A 27,801-nucleotide genomic window follows, 5' to 3' on the forward strand; every position below is an offset into this window, starting at 1 on the left:
ACAACCTTCCCTCCTCTGCTATCTGGTTGCGCATTGAGGAACCTAGCCTTGGGGCAGCAGAGAGAGTAAATACGGCCCTGCCTCTGATCACTGGACCAGGAAGTGATATGTATTACATCACTTCCGGTGTCACTGTTTACATTCTCCAACTCTTAGAGCCAGGAGAAGAAGCTCGGGAAGCAGCGCCTTCTCCTGGCTGAAAGACCACAGATGTCTCCATAAAGAGGACCCGTCACACCCTATCTGCTATTACATAAACAACAAAATTCAAAGTCCCCCGTCCCCCACGTGCATGCACATACATACACAAACACGCGTCGGTGCGCCTATGTGCAAAACGAAAATTGCGCTACACATGTTACATATCGCTGCAAACATTGGAGTGAGAGCAATAATTTTAGGGCCATTAATCACTGTTAGCACTAAACTGATGAGCAGTAAAAGCATTTCAAGTGCTCCCTACGGGAAATTTTGGGTATTAAAGTTTTCTGTGGCTTCACGGGCGAACGCAATTTTAAGGCTTGACATGTTTGGTATCTATTTACCCGATGTGACCTCATCTTTTATATTTTACCCATTACATTTCATTTTAGTGTATTTTATCTTAAAAATACCGGTTTGATAAACATTTGCGCAAATATCGTGTGACACAAAAATGTGCAACTAGCATTTTTTTATTCTACAGGGCCTCTGCTTTCAGAACATATATAATTGTTTGGGGGTTTTAAGCTGTTTTCTAGCCAAAAATGTATATTTTATTATGTGTGCGCAAATATTAAGAAATTGCCCCGGACAGCAAGTGGTTAAGGGGACCCCCCAGGCATGATATTTAAAGAAATGTTTAATTTTTATTGTTTCACTTCATGCAATGTCGAAATCACTATATTAAACAAAAAACACTGCGCTATCCACAATCATTTCTATAAACCTCTAAGTGCATATACTTTAATATATATTAATATATACAAAATGTTCACCAGTTAAATGAGGACTAAACTCTCACAACCAAATACTTAGTTTTATAGATTACTGCAATTAAAATAGGATTAGAGAGAGAGAGAGAGAGAGAGAGAGAGAGAGAGAGAGAGTTTGGGGGTTTGAAGCTGTTTTCTAGCCAAAAACCAAAAAGTCAAATTATAACATGTGTGTGCAAATAGTAAGAAATTGCTCCGGAAAGCAAGGGGTTAAATATCTGCAATGCATTTGACAATGAAAATTAAAAAGATTAAAGCCTTATTCACACACAACGCAAGAGCAAAATGGTATATTGCGTACATGCGCGTATATACACAGGAATATACAAACGTATGTGCGTATATGCGTGCACTATTTGCAACCCCACAATGCATCATTCGTAATAGAAATGTCAATGAACTGTATGTGCGTATATGCGCGCAAACACGCTGCCCGGACGCATTTCGGTTCCATTCTGTTTTTGCGCATTTTTACGCTACGCAAATATACAGCTCCATACGCAGCTATGTGTATGGAGCCATTTATTTGCATATGCTGCATATGGTACTATGTGCGCGTACGCGCATGTATGCGTGGCAGTGTGTTTGAGGCTTAATACTACTACTTTTAAAACATCACATGAATTAAGAAAATAGTCTACTAGAGGAGACAATAACAAAATACATGTTTCCGACCCAAAAAAATTAAATGGAATGTCTGTACTCACCGTAAAATCCTTCTCTCTGCATACATTGAAGAACACAGTGAAGATCTGGAATCTCCGCTGTGTCCTGCAATGAACAGAAGAGAAAAACATATCACCTCCAGAGCACAAATCAGAAACCCGTCCACTGCAACCTTTAAGCCGTTTGTACATAACCACCTCCAGATATTTGTAGTTGGGGGAGCAGAGTATATTACATCAGTAAGTTGTCTTCACCTGGGTCCAGAGAGCACAAAAGCTGAGCTGGGCGAGCACAGATCTCATAACCTCGAGTCCAGTGATTTCCACAGCGACACCATTTATTTACTAGAACAGTCACACGTGTCAACACTTTTATTGATGGGGATGATTGACGAGTTCCTAGTTCAGACTTTAATGTTTACTCTGTACAGTTTGACAGTCAAGCACTTAATCAGATGGTGTTTTCAGAGTCAACTGCAGTATCACCGAAAACCACCACTTCCATTTTCTGTTCTAGGGGCATACTTATGTAGATAAACAAACAAACATTCAGATTCATATGGATTAACCCCACACTTCAAAGACATAACATTCTGAAGCAATGGAAATGCCAGCTTATGCAGAAGATGCATTTACACTAAAAGCGGACCTTTACCCATATCTTTATAATAACAACAAACACACCTTTAGAAATGTTTAGTAATGACAATCTATAAACACATACTTCTAGATCATTGCCGGCTTTGTATTCTTTGCAAATCTTATGCCTCTTTTCTTCCCCAGTCTTCTGACAGTGGCCATGCTTACTAAGGGCAGGTTACTAGATCTCCCTTTACTTCCTAGATTTCTGGCACATGTGACCAGACATGTGACCATGCACATCATCTCAGGGGATGAAAATGCCTTTCACTGACATGAGATTTCCCAGCAATGCTCAGCTGATGACAAGGCAATCCCAGTGTGCATTGTTTTGGCAAACTGAAGTAATTTGCACTTTCAAAGCAGGAAGTGAATGCTCTGCAAGTGTAAGTATTTCAGAATCACCGTATTTTACACCTGACATGTCTATGTTATTATTATTCATCATACATAGGAGGGATGAATTGGTATTAGAGATGCACCGATACCGATACCAGTATCGATATCGGTGCCGATACCGAGTATTTGGCGCAGCGCCCGGCATTCTGATTGGCCGGCAAGCCGGCTTCATGCTACCTCCTCATCATGACAAGAGAGCATGGAGCCGGCCTCCTGGCCAATCAGAGAGCAGGGCGCCGCGCCATTACACGGCGCCCAGCTTTCATGATTGGCCAGCAAGACGGCTCCGGCTGGGTACCGGAGGAAGGCCGCTCCTGGCTGGAGAGGCCTCGGGTGACAGGTGGACATGCCAGGAGGGGACAGAGATCCGCACTGCAGAGACATGCTGGATCATATGATTATTATGGGGATTCGTATGGGACGGCTTTCTTGTTAATCAGGAAGCCCGGTGGCGAGTCTTTACATGCTGCCCGGCTTCCCGGCTAATCAGGAAGACAGGTGACGAGTCATTGCACGCCACCTGGCTTCCTGAATGGGACTTCCGGTACTCGGTAATTGGTATCGGTGAGTACCAGGAAAAAGTATCGGTACTCGTACTCGGTATCGGTGCATCCCTAATTGGTATAATTTGATTTTTGAGTGTAAAGGTCTGCTTTAAATCCGTGTTTGTAATGCTATAAATATGCAACACATGAGAGCATGTGTATGCAGCAAGTGTCTACATGTATGCTATAGGAATGAATGGTGAATTGTGGTAAAATCAATGATCTGTTTAAAATTGGTCAATATTTAAGCTTCAGTTCCAGGACATCCAAAGGACAGTAACCTATAGAACTCATATTAAAGTGTAATCTGATTGATTACTATGGGCCACTGGCATAAGCACTTTAGCAGTGCGCTTCTGAACCAAGTAAGCATGTATACTTGCTATCCTGCAGGACAGTCAACATTATGTCTTCAGAATTCATTGTGTAATGTTTTGTTTTAAAGTTTATATTTTAAACCTTTTTGTTTTGGATAGAATAGAGAAGTGTTAAACCCCCTGCCAGGCTACTTTTTGTATGTGTATCGCTGGGGAAATTTCCCTTTACTGCCTATCCCAGAGATGCAACAGGAAGATAGAAGAAATCTCTCAAAGTAAGGGGAATTACCCCCAGTTTTCCCTGGAACAGGTGTCACCATTGGAAGATTCCCTTTCACCTCTTGCTCTGGAGACAACTCTAAAATGTTTGCTTTCCCCTCACTTTCTTTCTCGCTGACAATGCTCAAGAGGACAAAGGAATGAGTAAATCTGCCCAATAGGGACAAAGACTGCAATAATAACTTGGCAGAAGATCTAACCCTTCCACACTCTATCCAAAAGGAGAAAACACATGCCTATAGATACACCTTAACCATGACATCAATCATCTTTATAGCTCATATACACACTGTACAGTAATACCTTGGTTTACAAGTAACTTGGTTTGAGAGCGTTTTGCAAGACAAGCAAACATTTCTGAAAAATTTTGCTTTGATATACAAGCAAATGTCTTGCAAGAAGACCAAAATTTTGTAGAAAAGCACCACCGAATAAGGCTGTAGCAGTGCGAGCGATGAGTCTGTTTAACGACAATGCAATGTCACATTGGACAGATTCCTTGTTAAGGTTTCACGAAATGAAAAAGATTCCATTGAGTCAAGAGATAGCAGTGATTCCGTTAGTGATAGTGAAAGTTGTCCTACACAATAATCCTCCTCTCTCTTGTCCCTCTCACACCGGCCACAAAAGGTACCGGTAATTGGTTTATTTTTCTTTATATTTTGTACAGTATTATATTACAGTACAGTATTGTAATCATTTTATATGAATATTTTTGGGATGTGGAACGAATCATCTGAATTTCCATTATTTCCTATGGGGAAACTCGCTTTGATATACAAGCGCTTTGGATTACAAGCATGCTTCCGGAACGAATTATGCTCGTAAACCAAGGTATTACTGTATATTAATACTGAACAAACAGGCTTGCTATACAAGCCTGTGCAAAGGGCCATGGTAGCAAACAATGAACAGTGACTCAGAGAATGAATAAGACCCTGGTGACAAGGGAAAACTCACCAGTGATAGGACAGCTATGCAGGACAACTATTTCCACAGGTAGCTCTTTCACTGGCATGTGACATTCTGCAGCATTTCCATTAGCAAACAAGCAGTTCCTCTCTCTTCTAGTCAGCTATGGAGTGACAAATTGTCACCAGTGACATACTTTCTATTACCTCTAAAAGAAATCTGATCACCTGGTATACGATAGTGTGCTGTCCTACTGAATAGGCACTACAGTTTTTTCAGTGATAAAACAGAACAATCCCTTCAAATTGCCTGGGGCCTGTGACCGATATAGATAGTGGGTTCTCACTTCTTGGTTACAGGGACACCTAAAAAAGCCCTTCCATGTTTTCAGAGCTTGTCCTTTCAGACACATTATGACTATATAATAATAATTGAGCCGCGCTATAAAAACAGAAATATAAGTGCAAACATGTACAGTGAAAACCACACAATAAATAAAAAACAAAATCAAAAAGTGTAAAATGATAAAATGAATGCCAATGAATAATATTTATAACAAAAGAATCACTTCAAAGTTCATCAAAAAAGTGCAATATGATGGAATAAATACCCATTAGTAGTGTCTATACATAAAAATCAATCAATAGTTCATCCATACATAGAAATTAATCCACAGTCCATCACCATGTAAAGTGCAATCAGTGCCAAATAGTGCTTTTTTATATACTCCAAACAGTCCACAGTTCCCTCCCAGCAAATGATCTTAGAAATATTATATGTGGCTGGATTTTCCAGTGACCTCTACCAAAGAAAATCCCCTGGAGTGCAGCTCACCTGAACAGTAGACCCGATATCAGGTCTAAGAAGGCCGTTCCTCCTTTCAACTCGGGTAGAGGAAAACCCACACCAGCTCTGCCAATCAAACAACAAACGCTTTCCTAATGCCTCCTCACCATCCACTGAAGCTGCTTGGACAGTAGTATGCCCCAATTAGGTCAACATTGTAAGAATCGTAGACTCAGAGGACCATGCAGTAATACATAAACTTCTACAGTGCAGGCCGTAGTATATATTTTTCTTTCTGGTATTTTGCTGGGGCAGGGCTGTTACAGGTTTTCTTCTTCAAAGTTTTACTTGTCTGTATTATATGACTATACAATTTATCTTTTTTATCATCCTATGGGTACTCTTTAACAGTGTTTACAGTGTTAACAATGGTTGTGCTGCACTGTATACATTGTTAAATATTTAGTTTCTGCTATCCAGGTTTGACTTTTAAAGAACCTTGAATATTTATCAGGATGTGCAACGATAAATGGCACCTTCTGAAATATCATGAGTAAGTGCAAAAGGACAAAGTGCCACATACTGCTTGACTAACACTTGTTTAGTGACTTATCAACTATACAAACAATTCCAGCATAAAGGATTTGTGGAGCTCAAAGCAAGACATAAAATGATTTGACATTAAACACTATCTGTAGATCATTTACATTCTAACATTTATTAGTAACCTGGAAAACAGGCTAGATTTAGATAACCACCACAGACATTTATATTACAACACATGCTTCCTGTACCCAATATCCTCAAAACATAAATTAAGAGGGTGATTGGAACAACACTGTTAATGTAGTAAATTTCCCCAAATGATATACAGTGGTACCTCGGTTCACGAACTTAATTCGTTCCACGATTCTGGTCGCAAACCAAATTGGTCGCAAACTAAATCAAACTGTGATCAGACCGCGATCTCGACTAGAGGAAGCCACGACCATGTGTCAGAGCAGAGAAGATGGCTGCATTTGTGTTCATCACCCGATACCGAGTTCTCGAACGGAAGCAAAATTTTGCAGAACTTCGCAAACCGAATTGTTCGCGAACATAAGCATTTGTAAACCGAGGTACCGCTGTACTTCCCTATGGGCCCATTCATACCAGCCGCTGCGCTACATCGCATAAGCTCAGTGCTGATCCAATCCCGGCACATCACAGGGTTTACTTTTTTGGGGGAACTTTATTGAAATGTCACAAGTGCCATTTCCTTACATTGTATTGGCACAGAGTGGTCCGAGGTGATTTTACCAGTCTCATCCCTCTGCGCATTGATCACATGATCAGAAAGCAATCAGAGTGGTTTCCAATCAGTGTGAAACCAGCATAACCTCAGAACTAGGAGTCCAATGCTGCTGCAGGTTTCTGGCTCCAAAATGGAATGTAAATCAACTTTCCCTTTGCATGAGGCATTGTGTTGAGAAACAATCTTCAGGCTGAATGGCAGACCAGTTAAATACATCATTGTACATGCTTCAATGTTCAGGAATACAGTGAGGGATCTTTACTCATCCATAGATCTAATATCTCAATTGGTAATATACTGCAACCTCACTCAACAGGAGTAAAAAGGTGAAGCCACATCTATATGTTGGACAAGCTAGAAGATGCAGCTTAATAAAACTTGGATCCTGTGCAGGGGCGGATTGGGCCGGGGGGCAGGGTAGCAATTGCCCCCCGGGCCTCTCTGATAGGGCCAAGTTGCTGCACCATCGGCCTCTGGGTTGTACTTGCCCCCTGGGCTAAAAGTTGCCAGTCAGCCCCTGATCCTGTGTAAACAAATCCACATTTTGTAAATACATATTGCATTTTCCTTGATTAGTAATAAACAAGGACTACAACTTTACAAATATGCTTTTTTTCTAGATTAAAAATATCTCAAGGATCTCAAGGACTACCTCTTTACAAATATGAGTGAACCGCACACCATGTTTTTACACACACTGAAAAGGCAAGCAAAAACATCTCTTTGTTGTTTATACTATGGGATATACAACCAATAACAGTTAAATTTGAAAGTGAGTCAAAGAGGGAGCAGGGCACAGGAAGTTGCACTCTCCAGTTTTTCCAATGTATGGCTAATTGGTTTTACCCTTCCATTTTAATACTGGTATGCATTAAGTTACCAATAGGTTTAAATGTCCCTAGATCTGGCTACTTTGTAAGGAGATGAGTGTACCTCCTCAGCACCCTTCCACAGGCCAAACAATTGTCCAATTGTACAGATTGCACATGTATGTCTAATGGCCTCCTTGTGTCGATTTCCCTTTTTATTGAAGCTGCAGTCTGGTACGTCCGATAAGAATGATTGCGTTCTATTACAACTCTAGATTTTATAAGCAGTGTAGGTGACCGCATTCCTTTAAGTAGTTCTGTACTTTGCCAATGCAGTGCAAAGTTAACAGAAAAACAGAATGTACATATACAAGACAAGATAGTATTATTTACCTCGGTAAAGCAGGTGCATGGATGCCATCCATTGCCACTGGGCATAGAAACCAGGAGATTAAGAGGCTATGGAAAAACAGTCACTGGGTGACTACTAAATCTACCTCATGCTGTTCTTATCTCTCCCAGCTGATTATCTGCAAGTCTAAATCTGTACCATGCACTCAATGCTGAGCACTTACCCTGCCGTGTGCTGCTACTCACGTAGTAGTCACAGTGGTCTCCACAAGACATGCTGTCATCACAATCTGCCATGTAGTGATGAGACATGAGCAAGTAATAAGCACATTGACGACAAACAGGAATTGTTTGGCTGTCAGGAACCTTTTTTGTTTACACCAGTTTAAGGTCAGCAAGCTTAGAATGTTTTTTTATAGCATATAGGCATGTTGTGCCTTTTAAGTGTTCCATCCAGACAAAAAGTATCAAAACATATTTTAATTCAGACAGAGTAGGGATGGGTTAGAGCTTGTGCTTTTTTTTTTTACCTACCTACTATTAAGAGAGATTTTCCCTTACTGCCCATCAGGACAGGAAGTGAGAGAAAATCTCACCAATGGACACATACAAAAACAAAGTAGAGTAGTTTAGTAGAGTAAGTTAGAACCCCTGACAAGTATTTTTCTACTGTCTGTGCCTTTCTGTTTCAGTATAAAGATGAAATATTGCATATGAATATTATGACATTTTCTATTCAGCCAGCAGGTAAAACAATTGGCTCATTTTCCTGTGTTCCCAGTCTCCATACAACCTTTTGAAAAAAGCCCATTTACATAGCTCAAGCGAAAAAAAGACATTTACAAAACTTAAAATACAATTGACCCAAAGACATTGTTTCCATTTTAACTGTTAATTGGAAAAATTCAATTAGCTCATGTAAATTTAACTATCGAGCAGTCCATAGACAAAAGATAACAGCCAAATCTATATATAACCGCAAATATATTTTATAGTATGTATATTGTATGTAGGAGCACAGTGCATGTCAGATTTATATGTAAGTATATCACTTTTATTGAGAGCACAGCAGCTGTAAGGATATATAGGATAGGAATAGGAGTGCAGATCATATTGTTAACTCAAAGGATAACAGCTGTCCAAGCTGTCTATTCACTCTATGTATGAGGGAAGGCAGACACCAGCTGGTTAACCCTCCTGGATGATTTATGGGGCGGGTTAGGAAGCCTGTCCTGATCGGTGTGTTTCTCCCAACCCCAGATAATCCTCTAAAGTCCACTGAAACAGTAATGTTCATCTTATCCCTGTAGAGTAATCTACCTTCACAGCAATCTACCTTCACAGGTGTTGGAAAGCAACTGCAGTCTAATACCCAGGGGGTTTTTTTTGCCAGGTACTCCATCCTGCTGTTGTTGGAAGCGGCCTGGCAAAAAAAGGAGAAAAAAAAGCCCTTCAAAAGTGTGCTCTGCCTTCATGGTCCCTGTGCTCACCTTGCTCCTCTGTGAGACTGGGACCACTGCAGGTATTTTCTGAGAGAAAAGCAGGAGGAGATCAGTGAATGTGGATTCACTTACTCCTCAGGGCTGAATCAACCTGAAGTGCTCAATTTTGTGCACTTCTGGTTGTATACAGTAGTTGTCAGAATCCTGGTGACAGAGCCCAGGAAACCTGCAGATCGGGGATTCTGTGACCTGGAGGCATCAGCTGTACCCCTTGTGAGAGTAATTTGTAAAAAAAAAAGTATTAAAAATGTTTTAAATAGAAATATCTGTTGGCCACCTGGCTGAAATTCTCTAGAGAAACCACTGTAATTGGATTGTATCTGCATTGCTGAATGTCCACCTTTGTCTATGGGTATAGTTTGGGATAGAAGTGGACATTGTCAAGGCTACAGAGAACAGTGACAAGTAGACAAGCTGCCTGTAAAGTATGGGGTTTGCTATGGCTTGATCAGCTTAAAGAGGACTTGAACTCTGGAAGCTGTGTCAAAACAGACAAGCAGAAGGTAAAGGGCTAGTCACCAGGATTGCCTCTAACCTTCTTGCATCTGATCTTTTCCTGTATATTTAGAGCTGCTCCCTAGAACATCTTTACTTTTTTAGTTCAGGTCCACTTTAAAAATATACAACAAATGGTATCGCTTTTAATTTTGGGTGTAAAAAGTTTTTTAAAGGCCCATTCACACTATTGTATTGTAGTACCCCAGTAGTTATCTGGTGTACTGGGTTGCCATTCACTTTTGATTGCACCCTATGCGCTAAAAGTACAGCAGTTATGATTTTAAGTCTGTTGTGGTGTGTGAATTAACAGTTAACCCATTTTGAGTGGTTGTCTGATTGTCTGAGCCACTACTGCAAAGTTTAGAAGTAAATGAAGAACAGCATTTCAAATTCTTCCTGCAATGTCAGCCCTATTGGCAAGGAAGTGAAAGGGTATTCCACACATTTTCCCATTTACTAGGGTGATCTTAGATCCAGGAAACGGGCACCAGGAACTGTCAAATTTCAAGGACAATAGTGGCCAGTCTGAACAAAAGCTTCCCTGTTTCATTTTAACATTATATAAACTATTTGTGAGCAATTAGTAGATCCACTTTTGTACATTTGCTTATCTGTAGAAATGTTTGGAAACAACGCTTTGAGTGGGAGTGGCAGATTACAGAGTGCTCAACACGGCATACAAGTACATTTTGTACATTGTGCTTTGCTTTTATTCTTCAAAATTACAGGGCTAAACAGATTCAAGATGGATTTTAGAAAGCCTGTGTAATGGATTTTTATTAGATAACTGAAGCTTCAGCATTACAACTGTCAAATGGAAATATAGCTAAAATATCCATAAGACTATAGGTACAAGACCAGAAAAGACCAGTTCATCCATTAACACTGCAGGCAAGTAATCCAGTATCTATGCATTAAAATTATTACATGTATTTTGAAATATACAAGGATAAATGATCTTTATTTTCAGCCATGTGAATGTAGTTTTAAAATCTAATTTGGCTCCGAAAACTATTGTCGCTTTTTTTTTTTAACATAAGGATCCTTATCCTGGTGTTTAAAGCAGCATTGAAAGCAGAATCCCCTCGCCCCCATGCTGCTTTAAGGACTTACTCGCTTTCCATAGTTCCTCCAGCGCTGGTGCCGGTCTCTGATCCAGCGCAGACTCCTTGTGTTCCACAGAATCTGTCTGGTGTGCGCGCTCCCGGCTGCCTGGCTCTCCCCTCCGTTGATCTGGATTGCGCATGCACCCGCCCACACTTCCTCCTCCACATCGTCCGGGAGGAGGGACTTCTGCCGTCGGGAGCAAGTGGCGCTGACACAGATAGGTTTGTTGGTATTTGCCAACTTTTTTTTTTCTATGTTGGGACATATATGTACTGCTTACTAGTAGTACATATATGCCAACAAAGGGACTTTATTGCTACTTTAAGCTTTGTGAATGGAGACCTTTGTCTTTATATATTTATATTAATGTAGTAGACACCAGCACTCAGGCTAGGAAAGCAATTGCCTATAGTATCAGACTCTATTGCATTGTGAGAGAGCTTCTAACCTGCACCTGACTTCCTCCTAAGCTGCTTCAATCCTACTTTGCTTCTTCTATTGTGAGAAAAGCAGTTTGGATGAAAATTAAAGCCTGTGCACAAATGCTCTTCACACTTATCTATTGAATGCAAAAGAACAGAGAAAACCTTATCGGTGGTCTGCTGCTCCTTCGCTGCCTTTTCTAGCAAGGAGGCGACAACAGTTTGTAATAAAGTAGGATTGCTCTCCTGCCTGTGCATGAATATGTAAATTAACATGCCAAAATGTCATCTGTCCGGCCATTAAAGAGTTTAAATATGCTCTTCCTCTGTGTGTTATAAGCTGAAAACCATCAAAAAGTGTAACATACAATAGTCTAGACAAGCTTAAACATTTTACAGGATCGGATTCAACACTGGATAACATAACCTCTTTTAAACCAATGTTTCAACATCTAATAACATAACCTCTTTTAAACCAATGTTTTAAGTTACATTTCTTGTGTCGTACTGAATATGAAAAACAGACAGATCATGTTATAGACCACTTTTAAAGTAGAAATAATGCCTCCATTCATGTTCCTGCTGTCATGTAAGAAGCATTGGAATGTTACAGGACTTGGTGCCATCTATTTTATGACCCAGTAGAAGAAGTTTAAATGATGTCAGAGGTACAAAACAATGCACTGTCTAAACTCTACAGATAATAATTGTAAAAAGGGACGTGCACACCGATTTTAAAATGACATTTTAACCCCTTATAATAAAAGGTAAAACAAAAGGCATTTAAAGATTTACAGTTAGTTTTCGTTATAAAATATCCAAGCCTGAGTAGAAAATCATGCTCTCTGTGGAGAAGCAAAGCTATTTCTCCCTGCTGATCGGAGAGCTCTGGATCCAATTAGGCAGGCGGTTTTGGACCTCTGCAGAGAGGCCACTGCTTCCCCAACAGAAAACAAGAATTACACTCTGCCTCATTCAGGCAGGCGTCAGGTTGTAGCAGTTTTAGAAAGAAAAAAGGGTAAGACTGGAATGTTTAGCCAATTTAAACTGAAAGTTCATTTGGGCTTCAAAAGTCACTGACATTTGCACTAGTGACATTTTTTCTATAAGCATTTCATTTTGTGGGGTCTGATGTCTGCAAGAAACCTAAGTCGTGGGAGACAATTTGACGTAAAAACAATGTTTATGTCTTGGAAAAGTCATAGTCCAGACCTCAAATAGATCTTTTGCCGATAGACGTAAAAAAACGCTATTTGCCCACCTTCCCAATGCAACCTGACAGAGCGCATTGTTCTGCAAATAACAGGACATATACAGACTATTTCTACAGCAAACAGGGGAGCATAAGGAGTTACGCGAAAAAACTTCTGATATATAATATAATATAATACACCAAACTCCAGGGTTTCGACAAAACTTATAAAGAATCGGAGTATCCCCTAATTTAAGAAATCCCTTTCTCGGAGCTGGTTTAGTAAACAGGTATAACATGTAAATTAAATCAAAAAATTAATTTAATTGTAAAGAAACGAATATAAACAACAAATACATCCATAACAAGACATTAAAATCAATTAAAAAACTTCCCTTGAACAGACAGTAGTTAATGGTGACACGAAGGATCTACAAGCCAGCTGGTGTAGCAAAGACCTGATTAACGCAGATACATGCACTGTATTTCATATACGGATACAGAGTATCCAAAATTACTCACAGCTCATACGGTTTAGGGAGAGACAGTCCTGCTCGGATCCCTCAGTGCTAGATGGTTGAATAGTGCTTCACTTCAAAAGAGTGTGTCCTGTAGCTGTGGTTTAGGATTCAGAGAGAGGGGTGTGTTGGTAGGGCTGAAACGATGTAAGCGCCCTGCCCTTTCCCCTTGCTAGGGACTCTCACTGACCCGCAAACTTCGATTTAGATTGCAGAAAAAATATGTGCGGCCGCACAATACAACAGCAGACAGCAACAACGGTAGAAGTGGGGGTCTCCACGGTGAGAGATTCCAGGTACACTTGAAGATCCGCAGAAAGTGCAGTTACCGCAAACGGTCATCAGATCTGTTCAATCAAGCTCTGCTGGAAGGTTCCAAGTCAGCTGGGCTCGCACCAAATGGAACCGGCTGTGCTCCGTCTCCACACTTTTAAAACCAGCCGGGATATGCATCTACCAGGACTGGTGTGTGGGATGAGTAATTTCGAGTGTCCAGGGAAGTGATAGACACACGTAACCCTGACGCGTTTCCTCCCACAAGGGGACTTCCTCAGAGGGGCGTGTGCTGTTAGCTCTTGCAAGGATGTATTTAAATAGCTGGTTAATGAGGCTGATAGGCTGCCGGATATCACACAATCAGCGAGCCATATCGTTTCTCAAAAAATACGAATGATGTTGCACATATTTTGATATACTACAGTGGCACCTGTGGAGCCTTAAGTAAGTAAATAAAATCCTAGATCCCTTTACCCACATCCAGTCACAAGTACAGCTATACTTTAACTGATTTATGATAATAGAAAAATGGCCTTTAGACATCATATAACATCATATACAAAACATCATATAAACCTATACGGGCTAGAAGGAGGCTCCTGATGTGAAAAAGGATCGAGTTTCGACGGGCTACTCATGGGATAGATGGTAGTAAGTAATTACTGCTGTTATAACTTGAGTCAACACATGTGTTTCAAAGTCATATAAAGAAAACATACAGGTAAGGAAAAGTAGGGAGCACCAAATAACCCAAACTGAGGGTTCAACCCCTAAAAAACCAGAAGAAAATGTATCATCAGTCCAGACTCGACTACAAATGACATCAGGAGTCCCCTATATAGTCCAAAAGTTTGCGGGTCAGTGAGAGTCCCTAGCAAGGGGAAAGGGCAGGGCGCTTACATCGTTTCAGCCCTACCAACACACCCCTCTCTCTGAATCCTAAACCACAGCTACAGGACACACTCTTTTGAAGTGAAGCACTATTCAACCATCTAGCGCTGAGGGATCCGAGCAGGACTGTCTCTCCTTAAACCGTATGAGCTGTGAGTAATTTTGGATACTCTGTATCCGTATATGAAATACAGTGCATGTATCTGCGTTAATCAGGTCTTTGCAACACCAGCTGGCTTGTAGATCCTTCGTGTCACCATTAACTACTGTCTGTTCAAGGGAAGTTTTTTAATTGATTTTAATGTCTTGTTATGGATGTATTTGTTGTTTATATTCGTTTCTTTACAATTAAATGAATTTTTTGATTTAATTTACATGTTATACCTGTTTATTAAACCAGCTCCGAGAAAGGGATTTCTTAAATTAGGGGATACTCCGATTCTTTATAAACATATACAGATTAACAACACAGACTCAAAGCTGTACTTACTGCCAAAGGTGCATCTATTAAATATTGAGTGTATACTTCTGCAGTTATTTTGTGTTTTTTTTCCCCTCATTATATTTTAATCCCTCTGCAGAGATTTTTTTTTTTCTTTAACAGAAACGGTGTATAATACAGCTGTGATATGACTTAGTTACATATAAAGGTGAAGTCTTAAATACAGCATGTTTGTGTTGCATAATATTACATTTAAGCACACAAAATTCTATGTGGGACATTTACAGACATCCCAACCTGCAAAACCTTATTTCAGGGAGGTTCCCGTCTCATTTCAGGGAGGTGCCCTTTCTGTTTGTTGGTTTTTTTTTTTACAGCGGCCATCGTCAGAATATAAAAGAAATAATAATGATAATATAATAATTATATATATACACACACACATACATACATACATACACACAGAGTAAAATAAAATCCATATACCACCAGGACATATAATTAATTCTATATTATCCACAAAGGGTTAACGGCACTCTCTTAACCCTGCAGCAGTGCCTGTACCTGCTCTCAATAGTAGTCTATGTCCGCCCTCTCTGTGCAGCAAGTAGCTTCTTCCTTCCTAGAGCCAAACCTCGTTCTGAGGCTACTCTAGAGATCACATGACCTTCCTCCAGGAGGCAAGCCTCACTCTGAAACTTTACCCCCTGATGTCTTACCGGAAAGGTTTACTCAGAGTAAACCTTTCAGGGAGAAAATGCCTCTCTCGCGGACATCAGGGAGCTGCTGTCCAAAAGAGGGAGACTCCCTGAACATCAGGGAGACTTGAGATCCCTGCATTTATAAATCCTCATTAGACTGAACAGACAGCAGAGCAACATTCCGATGAATATTTAGAAAAATCCATTTGAAGAACTATAGGCTATATATAACACACTGTATTATATATAGCCTATATAAATGGGCTAGTTTATAGTCTGTGCCAAGTTTTACAATTATCCCCTAGTGCCCTTGCATTGCTCACACAGCCTTGAATAGAATTTGTGTAAAATAAACAGGATATGATTAAAAAAAACAACATGATATGGTTCATGTGCAAACAGAGTCCTGTACTGGAGAACCCTTTGCTGTAAATACATGATTGCTTGCAGGTACTTTTTTTAAAAATCATTTGTCATGTGCAAACAGTGTTATCAGACCACTTTATCATCGCCAGTCCTTGAGCTGTATTATTAGGTTGCTAGGAGTGTTATATAATACCACTTATAATAAAACAACTTACCTTGTCTGGAAATCAGTGGCTGCTCTCATAGATACATGAGGACTGTGCTCATGAGACATCATTCCTTTTGTAGTCCAGATTTCAGGAAGGCATTGACTTATAGTCTCAATTTCCTGGAGAAAAAAAAAGAAAGCATTCCAGTTACGACAAGGACAGGGACACAGTGATATAAGTGGAGTGAAGTAAATGACAGGTTAGCAGCTTTTGAAATAATAAAAAAAAAAGGATAAAAAAGTTATAATAATCCTCTCCAGAAAACAGCTCAAATGACAATCTGGAAACTGAAAGAAGAACACCTGAGTAATCAATGGATAATAAATGAGAACTCTGCTAACTCTAATAAAAAGAAGGGGTAAAAAACAACACACACAAACACGTTTGTACAGACAGAATGACACCAGACCACTGCCATCCATAATCAGCAGAATGCTGTGTGCTAGGCCTTTATGCAGGGTTTTAACAATCGGCTTTGAGTCAGGTGTAGCTCCAGACTTCTCTCTAAAACAGACCTGTCTCATCTTCACCGCAAATAATTAGATTCTGAAATTATACAGTCCCATTTCAATTAAAAATAATGATAAGCTAAGTTTCAAGCATTATCATTTTACTTATGCGCCTCAAAATGTTCTGTGTAAATAGAAATGAATGTGACATAAAACTGGATGGTAGTTTTGATCATTTTGACTTGGTTTGGTTTATTTTTCATTTTATTGAATGCATTGAACTTTTTGTTGATAAATTATGCATTATTGATTTAAGGGAATTGCAAAAAAAGATTCCTCACAGATTTGGCACTTTTAAATTAGGTTTAGCGCTGTGCATTATTCCCTTTATATAATGTTTGACTTACCTGTAAAATAGTTTTCCGGAAGTACAGTACAGGACACAGGATCAGTCTTAAGGCGATTGGACACTTGCAAAAAAAGCTGCAATGGCAGCTTTAATATAGTATAACCCCTCCCACTCCCAGCAAGCCTCCATTTTGTGGCAAGCAATAAGGAAAGTATAAAGAACAGAAGCGAGGGACCTGTGTCCTGTACTAAAAAAAAACAAACCATAAAACAAAATATATAGGGCTGAAATTGGGCACTTGATGGTGCTCAAGACCAGATACTGATCCAGACCAGTCTGGAGAAAAGACGGGATACTCTCCACTGAGTATTCGTTATGACGGAACGTCCTAGCTTTACAAACTAAGCCTTCCAGGTGTGAAGGTAAACCCTGTGAGAAGTTGAGTTTCTAGCTTTCAGGAGCATTGAGATAAGATATCCCATTGGCTCTGTCCCTCAGGATCTGGGCTTCAACAGCCAAGCCATTAAAGCCAGCAACTGAGAAGCAGAGTGGCTGGACTGATCCACAGGACAGAAGGTTTGGATGGTCTGGAAGAGTCCCCAGAGTGTCATTCTGACTACCACAATCTCCTGGGCAAGTGCGGGGCAACGAGGGTCAACAGAATGCCCTTCCATCTTGATCTTGCAGAGCAGATGAGAGAAAAGCTTTGGAGTTGGAAAGGCTTAGCGCTATCACCAGAAAACTTACTGCAAAGGCCTGTGGATCCCTGGACCTGGTGACAAACCTGTCCAGTTTGTTGTTAAACCTGCACACCAGTAGGTCCACCATCTGTGACAGAGTGCCAGGAACACCTTCGGGTGGAGAGACCACTCCCCCAGATCCAGACATTGACAGCTAAGGAAACTGAATTTCCAATACATTGTCCGACTGGATTCTGATCAGGTGACCTAGAAGAGGAGAGGTCCAATGTAAAAGGGACAACTGCATCGCCATGAACTCCCAGATGTTGATGGGAAGCCTAGCTCCAATCAGTGACCAAGCCCTTGGAACCAAGAGGGTATCCAGGACTCCTCTCTAATCTCACAGGCTGGCATCTGTAGTGAGACCATGACACAACATAGGGAGAAAGTACTTGCCCGACTCCAGCACTGGTTTGGAAACCCACCATATCAGAGAGCCTCACTGAGCTGGGTTAGGAGCATGAGGCGATCCACAGAGTCTGTGTCCCACACAACCAGAATATTGAAAGTAAACATACATACTATAAAGTTGTAGCACCAGTTGTTTTTAACAGGCCCCTCAATAAGGCTTCTCTCCTCCCAGCTCAGGAGATAAGTTGACAAGAAACATCAAGTGAGTTGTATGGATCAGCTTTTCAATCTTCCCTGATGTATTAAAAAAAAAAAAGGAAAAGAAACTCTCAAAAAAACAACAGCAAAAAAAACACTACACTTAATGCAAAAGATATCAAAAACTAGTATAAAGTTCTGTGTGAAAATATGTGTATATATATCTATATCTATAGATATATACCTATATATCTATAGATATACACATACATACATACACACATATATACACACACACACACACACACACACACACACACACACACAGCATTCACTCGCAAAGCAGTTTTTGTTAGTCCATCCATAACAGTTTGATTTCCTATTTTCTCTTAATTAACTGATTTTCCACTTCATAGTGGCAACACTGTATTGCAGTGAAATCTTGCAACAGCGATGTTACCTTCTGGACATGGTAGTCTTTGATGGACATGTAGTTTTGAATGGATATTAAGCAACAAACAAATCAAAAACTTCTGTTAACAGTTTCTAAGCAGTTAAAAAAAAGTTTTTCTTTAGGGTAAAAGGTTTAAATCACTTTAAAAGGAGAACTATGGGGTCAGTGTTTTTCCCCATAGTTCTCCTTAGGATAACGAGAGGACACAAACTAGCGTCCTCCCGTTACCCTAAGCTCAGTATACCGCGAGCTACAGCTCGCGGTATACCGAGACGCCGCAGCCGGAGCGGATCCCGACTTAGATGACGGGATTCGCCCAGCTGCGTGAGTGACCGCTGGCTCTGCCTACCTAGAGGCAGAGCCAGCTGTACCCGCCCCCTCCCCCGTCCGTTTCGCCAGTCAGCGCTGGCAGATCGGAGCGGGGAGAGAGGAATCCAGCCCCTCCCCCTGTCACGGCAGAGAGCCGTGACAGGATCGAGAGGCGAGCGAACCTTGTATGTGTTCGCTCACCTCCCGATCTACTGAGCCGACCTGTGACAGTCTCATTGTCACAGGTCGGCTAGAACTATGAGGTGAGTGGAAATCACTCATCTCATAGTTCTCCTTTAATAAAAAGTGACTGTTGTAAGCACCCTTGGCAGTGTTTTATAGTTTGCCCCAATTCCTGTAACTAACTTTTGTAGGACAGCTTGGTCTGCATTTGGAGAAAAATCTAAATAAAAAGGCATGTGAATATACTAAATACTATCATTATATGTATTAATCTGATATAATTACTACAATATTTTAGGATATTGCTCTTTGAAACTTTGCAAGCTCTACCATTGCTCTAGCCAATAAAAATGCTTTAATTATCATTCTCACCAGACAGAATAGCAAGGCTTCACCTTGGAGCCAGGGACACACACACACACATACAGCCTTCCCAGAAGAGTTGGGACACACACGCATACAGTATAATATCTCCAACCCTGTCTGAAGGTGGCCATATACAAATCAATTTGTGGTCAATGTAGGTATGAACAATTGCAAAGAAGCAATTCCTCATCAGTTAAAATACTGAATTATGTAACACATGGTACAGATAGATCATATTTCCGATCAGAAATGATTAATAAAAAAGATAATTCAATTGATATGTTTTACAACCATTTATTTGACACACAGGTATTAATTTGCTTAAATAGAACTAATAAGATTCTGCCACAGTCGATGGGATACAGTCAGGGCTTTCTCCTCATTGTACAAAAGTGTACATTAACATATAGCTAAAATGTTGTTTTTGTTTTGAAGAGTGTAGTGAGGGATCACAACCTGTCAAGTCTTTTTTTCTACTGTCCCCACTAGACCGTATCCCCTCTGTATTTGTCCTAGTGACCATTTGTAAAGACAGAAAGTGATGGGAAATACAAAATTCTACAGTTGTCCCAGAAGAAAAGGGAAAGTTATATTTTCCAATGGGGACGTTTGTTCCAGTCACAATGTTCAAGAGTGGAAATTCCCTCACTTTCTAGAGATTTCCTGTTGGGTATACTCCAGGACAGGAAGTTAAGGAAAATCTCCACAGTGGGGCACAGATATCAAAATAAACTGACGGGGTTATAATCCTTTAATACTGTATATAAAATTGTAAAAACGTTCTACAAACCAGTCAATAGGATTGTGCACATGTAAGGGAAAATGTTTCAGTAGCTGGATTTTCTCACCACCAAGCTGTGTCTATGGCTAGCCTTGGGATAGGCCACCTGTCCTTGAGCAAGTTGGTGAAGATACAGGAACTGTTGCAAATTCTCAACAGTGACAGCAAGGCATAAACAGCATTTTCCTCTTCTAATGAGAGGACTTGCCTGACCCCAGGCAAGTTTTTCTCACAGGAAAACCTCCCTGTGTGAGGGAGGCTTTTGAATGCTGTAGATGCTTGTTAAATCGCAAGCAATCCCTGAAATTGTAAACACTGATTTCTATTAATGGGGCAACCTATAGTTCCACTTAGAGTTTGGATTTTCCTATACACATCTGAACAATTATGTCTCTTTCTGTATGCTCTATTTTCCTAGTCTATAAACAAATGAGTAGTGTAACATATTTTCTTTTTACTCCTCTCTATAACCTTATCTAGCCACCATCACCTTCTGTGATGTGACTACTAGACATTTAGTGATAGCCAGAGCTGTAGTCAGCCTGGCTGGATTATAGTGGTAATAATTTGGTTAATTCCAGGTGTCTGGCATTGTCTGTACCCCCTGGGCGGAGTGTGACTCTGTCATATTGTGGAACAGCCAATGAGAGGCACTGTAGTGTATGTACAGTACAGCAGCCAATCACTGGGTTTCTTTTAACCAGTGGTGCATGCTGGGATAGGGTACATGTACTGGAGGCATTTGCCATGTGCTCAAACTAGCCGGGACCAGCCATGGATTAGACACTACATAGGCAATGATCACTATTAGCAAAATGCATCTTCTCTATCAGTAGATATGATATTCCAAAATATACCAAAATTGTTCATATGGTTACACTGAAAATGTATATTTGTAAAATCACTGCTTGGGTATGACTATTGAGTTTTAAATTATTGCTTAATAACTGATTGACCGTGCTTCCTGGGTATGAAACAATGTTTAAACTAGTTCAATAGCAGTCAAGCATACAATGAGTAAGGTGTCTACGGCTAATTCCTTCAATCTTTGTCTCAACAGGCAATACTGGGAGTTCTAATGCTGCTGCCTTCTATGATTCTTGCAACAATGCATTTCTAAGGCTTTCTAAACACAAGTGGCTAATATGCCAAATTGCTCAATATAAATGGGTGCTCATTGAAGCATCTGCTACACCCTATGCTAAAACAAAATGAGTCCTATGGCATTAGTCCCCATCAATGGTCTGAGTCCTCTAGTGTACTTTGAGGAAAAAAAGAAATTCTAACCATAAACTGCAGCACTTTGCCTAAACCTTAGGAAATAGATCTGAATGATAAATGGACAACATATCACATTCAAATTTAAAAGCATGATGTTTATATTTTAATAGGGAAAGAGATAATTAGCGCAGGGTTTCTCCTCACACGTTTTCTGACATTAAAATCAAATTACAGTTAGCCTTTCTTTAATAACGGAAAGATGTGGGTACTTTTTCTGCTGCCTTTGCCAATACGGAAGAAATTTAAATTATTTAAGAAATCATCAAACATTGCTCATGATGGTTCAAGTTCAGTTCACACACAATATTATCTTGTCTGCATGAAAATCAAGTTACAAAAGGAAATAGAAAATGAGGAGACCAAGATATAGATAACTTAGTGATGATTCACAAAATGCAAACATTGCAGCAACTTGATGGATACTGCTCAGAGAATGGGGTGAAAACTCAATAAAAGGAGAATTATGACATACAGCATAATAAATGTACTTATTACCTGCTAATAGTATTCCCTGCTTCAAAAGTGACTGCACAGAAGAGGAGATATCGATATTTCAGAAATCAATGAAAGGCCTTGCAACTAGTTTGAATCTTCACATGGGGCGGTAACAAGGGTTGTAACCTGCCCTCTCCTTTTTTTTCAAGCTTTCCCAACGCGTGCACACTCGAGTCCGAAAGTTGGTGTGCACGACCTTTTCACCTGGTGTGTTTCCATGGCAACGTGATGCCACCCTGAGCAGGGGATGGAGGCAGCAGCACAGTGAGGTGAGATGTGCTGCAGCCTGATTACGCTCCCTGCACTGAATCAGTGACTGCTACAAAGTCAGAGGCGGCAGTGTGGGGGATATTTTATCCCATTAAAAAGACTACAAGTAAAGAAAAGCACTTGTTGACCTGCCAGGCAACAGTGCTTTTGCTGAACTGAAATCTTAATCATTGTCAGCCTTGCCGGACGGACTACAGAACTCCACCAATCCCCTACCCCCAGCTGTCTCCTCTTTGCACATGCATACATTGATTTGTTTCCCAACAAAGCAAAGCTGCTGCTTTGACTCTCAAGAGCCTGCCTACGCATTGTGTGTAGGGAAACTGCATTTGGGGCATGTAGTTTTTGGGGTTAGCCTATGCCAACAGGAACTGGGCTTCCAGCAGCAGCCCCTGCAAGAATTCTACAAGCCTTGGAATTATGTCACACCGTGTAATAAAAGATAAATGCTGGGACATGCTGTAGAGGGGGAAAGGAAGGTTTGGGAATACAGTTGGGTAATGCCTGGAATTTAGTTTATTTATGTTTTATTAAAGACTCCTGCCAGGATAAACGTGTCCCCTGCCAATCCCTCCCTCCCTTCCACCCTACTCTGATCACTGGATTTAAAAAAAAAAGGCCTTTTTTTACTTTCCCTAACCAGCAGTCACATGATGCTGCAGCCCCTTACTTCCTGCTTGGGTCCTTTTATGGGTGTTAATGTCAGTGCCTGCATGAAGTGGACACTTCCAATTGGATGTCCATCAGCCGAAGTCCTCTAAGGATCCAGAAGAGTACCAACATCAGCAGGGGGGAGTGAAGGGGACCGACGATCCCGAGCAGCATCGCACTGCTGGATTCACTTTCCCCCACACCCGGAAATGACTATGCAAGGGACCTGGAGGGAAAAAACCCCTAGAAGGGTAGGTTTGAAATAGGTGGGGAAAAAAATGTAAGCTTTAACCTCCCTGTCAGTCTGATTTTGTCAGTATTTTTTCTTTTTTCTATTTTTCACTTTTGAATTTTCCAGCCAGTTCCCCCCCCCTGTGACGCCGGCGCTTGCAGGGAAGGAACCCGGCATCAACCGGAGGACACAGCGGGGCTCGTAGGGAGAAGGTAAGTGACACTACAGTGTAATCCTGAGGGTGGCACAGGGTTACCGCTTTTGGTACTAAAAATTAGCCCCGAGCCACACTCGGGAATACCGCCGGGGAGTTTAAAGTAAAAGTTTAAAGTAAATAAAAGGCAAGGTAGATAACCCAACAAATGTAGTTGAGACACGGAAGAGAAAAAAAAGGGGGGGGGGGGGAAATAGGGGGACCACAGGGTCTATGGGTATAAGCCAGCTTCCAGCAACAGACAATACATATGATATCAGAGAACAGCTTAGGCGAGAGCCATGAAGCATGAGTATGGGTAAGAGACCCACTATACTACAAAGCAGTATCAAGCCATAATACATTATAAATAAAAAAAATGTAGTACTCTACCCAGTAACTGGATGAGCAAGCACAGACTTTGCTTAAATAAGTAACCACTGAACACCAATACTGCAACTTATTTGTCTTCCTACAATCGCCACAATAGGATATTTTTCCTCCCAATGATCAGCAATGTAACGGTCAGGATGTTTAACTGAGGTGTGGGTACGAGGACCACAGCATGTGTGTGCAGTGTAAATAAAGTAAGTTCAGACTATTAGACCATACTCATTCAGCACAATATGGTCAGGGACTGTGTACACTGCAATTTTTCATGTGTATCACCAGGTTTGCTGCTCAGTATTCCTCACACTCCATAGATGGCCTGGGGAACCCAATCACCTGTCAAGGCTAGTAATGATATAAACTGAAGATGAGTTTTGCATCTGAATATAAGGAGACATAAGTTTCTGATATGTTAGCCCAGTTTTTATAAACCACCCCATTTCCCCTTCACTCAGCAGAGTACAGTTTCTTATTGATATACAATGCATGCACGATTATTAGGCAAGTTGGCATTCTGACCTTATTGGTTCTATATACATTTTCCAACTCTAAGTGATATAAACATGAATGCCTATTGGATACAATCATTTTCAGTTGAAATTGTTTAATGAGGAAGGGTGTGGCTTAAAGTGTTAGCAGTTAGCTCTGTTTTATAACCATTACTACACTCATTTAGGAAAATGTATGCATTTACAATGAGATATTCAGAGTGTTAGTGGCCCACCAGCCTCCACATAAATAAAATATTTAAAAATAACAAAAGACAAGATCGTTTGGCCATTTAATGTGGCCATAGTTTTCTTTAGGGTCAAAAGGAGTACATTTACCAATGTCCTTCTGTGACCCCAGAACTCAGCATATAGCGGCCTATTGCCTGCTATATGCTGACAGTGCAGAGCCACACTGAAACCGGTAAGTATCCGAACAATATTGTCGGGATCAGCACTGCTATCTGATTGACAGCTGGCTGCCTTTCTAGAGACAGAGCCAACCGCGCCCGCCCCCTAACCTATCCCTGCGGGGAGTGGTGACCGACAGTTACTGCTCTCTTCAGGGAGAGGATTGGGAACTGAGTGAGTAGCGGTATGTTCAGTTCTCAATCTATACAGCCGATGTATGACAGCTGCAGTGTCACACGTTGGCTCCAACTATTGGGATGAGTGTATTTCACTCATCCCATATTTCTCTTTAATACAGAAGCTGATATGTTCACACAAATTAAAATGAAACGAACAATATCTAATCATGCATCTCGCAGATAAAAATAACAGCTTTCATCATATAGATGCATAAGCAACTTGCAGTAGGTGTCACCCGCAATACTTCTTACAATACAATTCACAGCAGCTGCTGCTGAGTCATTGCTAGAGGGAACATGTAGTTTAGGTTATGATGTCATAGTCCCTGTGCACATCTAAGTGAAAATGATCCTATTTATAAATGAGGAACTAACTAATTATATCCTTCAGGGGATTAGAAGACTGAGTTTATAAATGTTTGAAGATACAGAGTTCTATTCATATGAGACTGTATTATGCCATTGTTTTTCTCTGTGATCGTCAATTTAAAATCTTACTACCACCAGGTTCAACAATAGGCAAGTTAGCTAAGATGCCTTAAGGCCCAAGAACTGCAATGTCCTCAATATGCTGATCCTTCTAGAGTTTGGATCAGGGCATCCATGACGCCCACGGATTTCCATTGCATCAGTTGGATGTAAAGAGACTGTTTTCCCAGTGGCTGTACTTTTCCCAAACCTAGAATAGAACACTGTGCTATTATTACAGCTAATGTCGCACTTCCTTATACAATGTGAACTCATCCCCATGGTATGAAAAGGATATTTAAGAGAGCTGAGAAAAAAAAAACAAACACATTTATAGATACACTGTGGTGGATGCTGATGTGTAAAATTATTTTGCTTTTATACTGCTGGGCACCAATGGCATTAGTTGTGTTTTAGAGAAGTTTATTTTTCAAACCTTGAAAATGCTGGGTATATTATGAGAACCATGCTCAACAATAGCAGAATAAATTGACTAAGCAAAGAAATGCTATCCTGTGGTGCTCCTGTTGGTTATAATGCTACAGGGAATGATATGCACTGCTGTTCTATGCACTGTATGAAACAGCAATAATGAGGCATACACTATTTATATAATTACACAGTTGTCTATTTTGGCTTATCAAAAGCACTGTGTAGCAGATTACTAGCACTAGCAGCTAGATATACTGTCCCATGTGTCTTAAAAACCAACAGAATGGGTATCAATTTAAATTAGAATACAGAGTACCAAAAAGTCCTCCAAGTACTGAGAAGCAAACAGTAATAGGCTTATATTCTGATAAACAGTATAGGTCACTGGTTAAACCAATCACTGTTATTAGCAATGCTTGAAGAGTCCCGGAGTGCCATTAAGATCTAATTTACAGCAGCTCTGCAATAATTAAATCAGTACTGCCCATGTCACTTCCGATAATGTTTGTTGCCACAACCAATGGCTTGGTTGCCACTCATAGAACTGTTCAGTAAGGCTAGGCTCACACTGTTGTGCTGTAGTAACACATGCATGTTGATGCATATTCTTCTGCGCATAGACGTGCAACTGAAAACCAAATTTATTTTTTTTGTTTTGGATAAAACACATGCCAAGTTTTTATTGCTGTCTGTGTCCCTGTCAGAGAGAGTCAACCTTTCTATTTGTCCTTGTGACTCATCACTGAAAGAATATCCCAAATTTTGGGTTGTCCTCAGAACAAGAATGGATGGGAAATCTTCCAGTGGAGACACTAGTTCTGCTGACCACCAGGGGTTTCCACCTCTTTGGAGGGAATTTCTCTCACTTCATGCTGTGGCTATCAGACAGGATGTGAAGGGAAATCTCCCCAATGGGATACAGAGGGCAAAAAAAGCTGATAGGGGTTATAACCCTCCCTTACTCTATCCAAAACAAAAACAAATTTGGCTTCAGTTTTATTTTAAATGTATTAAGGCACCAAGACATTTACATGTGCTAATTTTTGTATAACGCAGAGCAACATAACACATGGTAGCGCATTACTGTGTGCTGTGGTGTGCTGCAGTGCATGTCTGTTAGCAAGGTGCATTGGAATGCCATTAAGAATAAGATGCACCCCAACGCACCATTGAGTTAATATCATGTGTCACATATGCTATCCATATTATTGCTACATTTTGTGACAATCACCCTCCGTCAAGCATGGAGAAGCAGTGAATCATAGCAGAAAGAAAAATGTGATGATGTGATGAGAATGCGTCAAAAATGCTTACCTTGAGCGACTGTGGTTCATTATCATCTAGTTTTTTTTCCCCTCCTTCCCATTGTTGAGACGTCTATTAATATGTTACTAATGAGAATAATACTGATAAGGGTGAAAGCAGCAGTGGTGATGGATCGGTCACTGTACATACAACAAGCATATACCCCGCTGTCTGATTCCATGAAAGATCAAGTACTCAAGAGCAACTCATTAGCCTGATCCACAGGGTCACCGAAGCGGCAAAAGTACAGATCGACAGACTTGTTTCAGATCAGTAACCAAAAGAATTGAAGCAAGAGTCAGAATGACTGGATGGCTCCCTTCTTGTCACTTGTAATTTCCTATTGTCCTAGGACACAACCCATCACCTTGCTGGCCAATAGAAAAGCACATACTGCATGAAGGTGCACAGTTGCTCAGTACCCAAAAAAACCCAGATTGCAAATTCCTTTTAAAGCACCCCAATGCTACTCTATTATGCAAAGATGATGACAAATGTGTCGAGGTACGAGGGAGAACAAGTCAGGCATAAGGGACGAGCCAGCTTAGCATTCCAAAACCAACCCACAGGTACGCTAAAGCTGGCCATACACCTTACAATTATCTGCAGATTTTTTGTGGTCAGATGGAAAAGGGGCAACAGATTCCTCTATCTACGCTAAACTGTGTGGATGGAGTAATCTCCACCTGGGCCAATCTGTTGCACTTTTTCCATCTGACCACAGAAAATCTG

General features: G+C 40.6%; 1 protein-coding gene across 2 annotated transcripts in view; it reads right to left on the reverse strand.

The window, feature by feature from the left end:
• FAM13C (family with sequence similarity 13 member C) overlaps positions 1 to 27,801 on the reverse strand; it is a 128,676-nt gene that overhangs the window by 47,702 nt on the left and 53,173 nt on the right. For both annotated transcript variants that reach the window (XM_018569464.1, XM_018569463.1), the window contains exon 4: positions 16,101 to 16,213. In XM_018569464.1, the coding sequence (XP_018424966.1) occupies positions 16,101 to 16,213 (113 nt within the window). The remainder of the gene's footprint in view (positions 1 to 16,100; positions 16,214 to 27,801) is intronic.

Source organism: Nanorana parkeri, unplaced genomic scaffold (genome assembly GCF_000935625.1).
Source record: "Nanorana parkeri isolate BGI_ZX_2015 unplaced genomic scaffold, ASM93562v1 scaffold1338, whole genome shotgun sequence".
NCBI lineage: Eukaryota > Metazoa > Chordata > Amphibia > Anura > Dicroglossidae > Nanorana > Nanorana parkeri.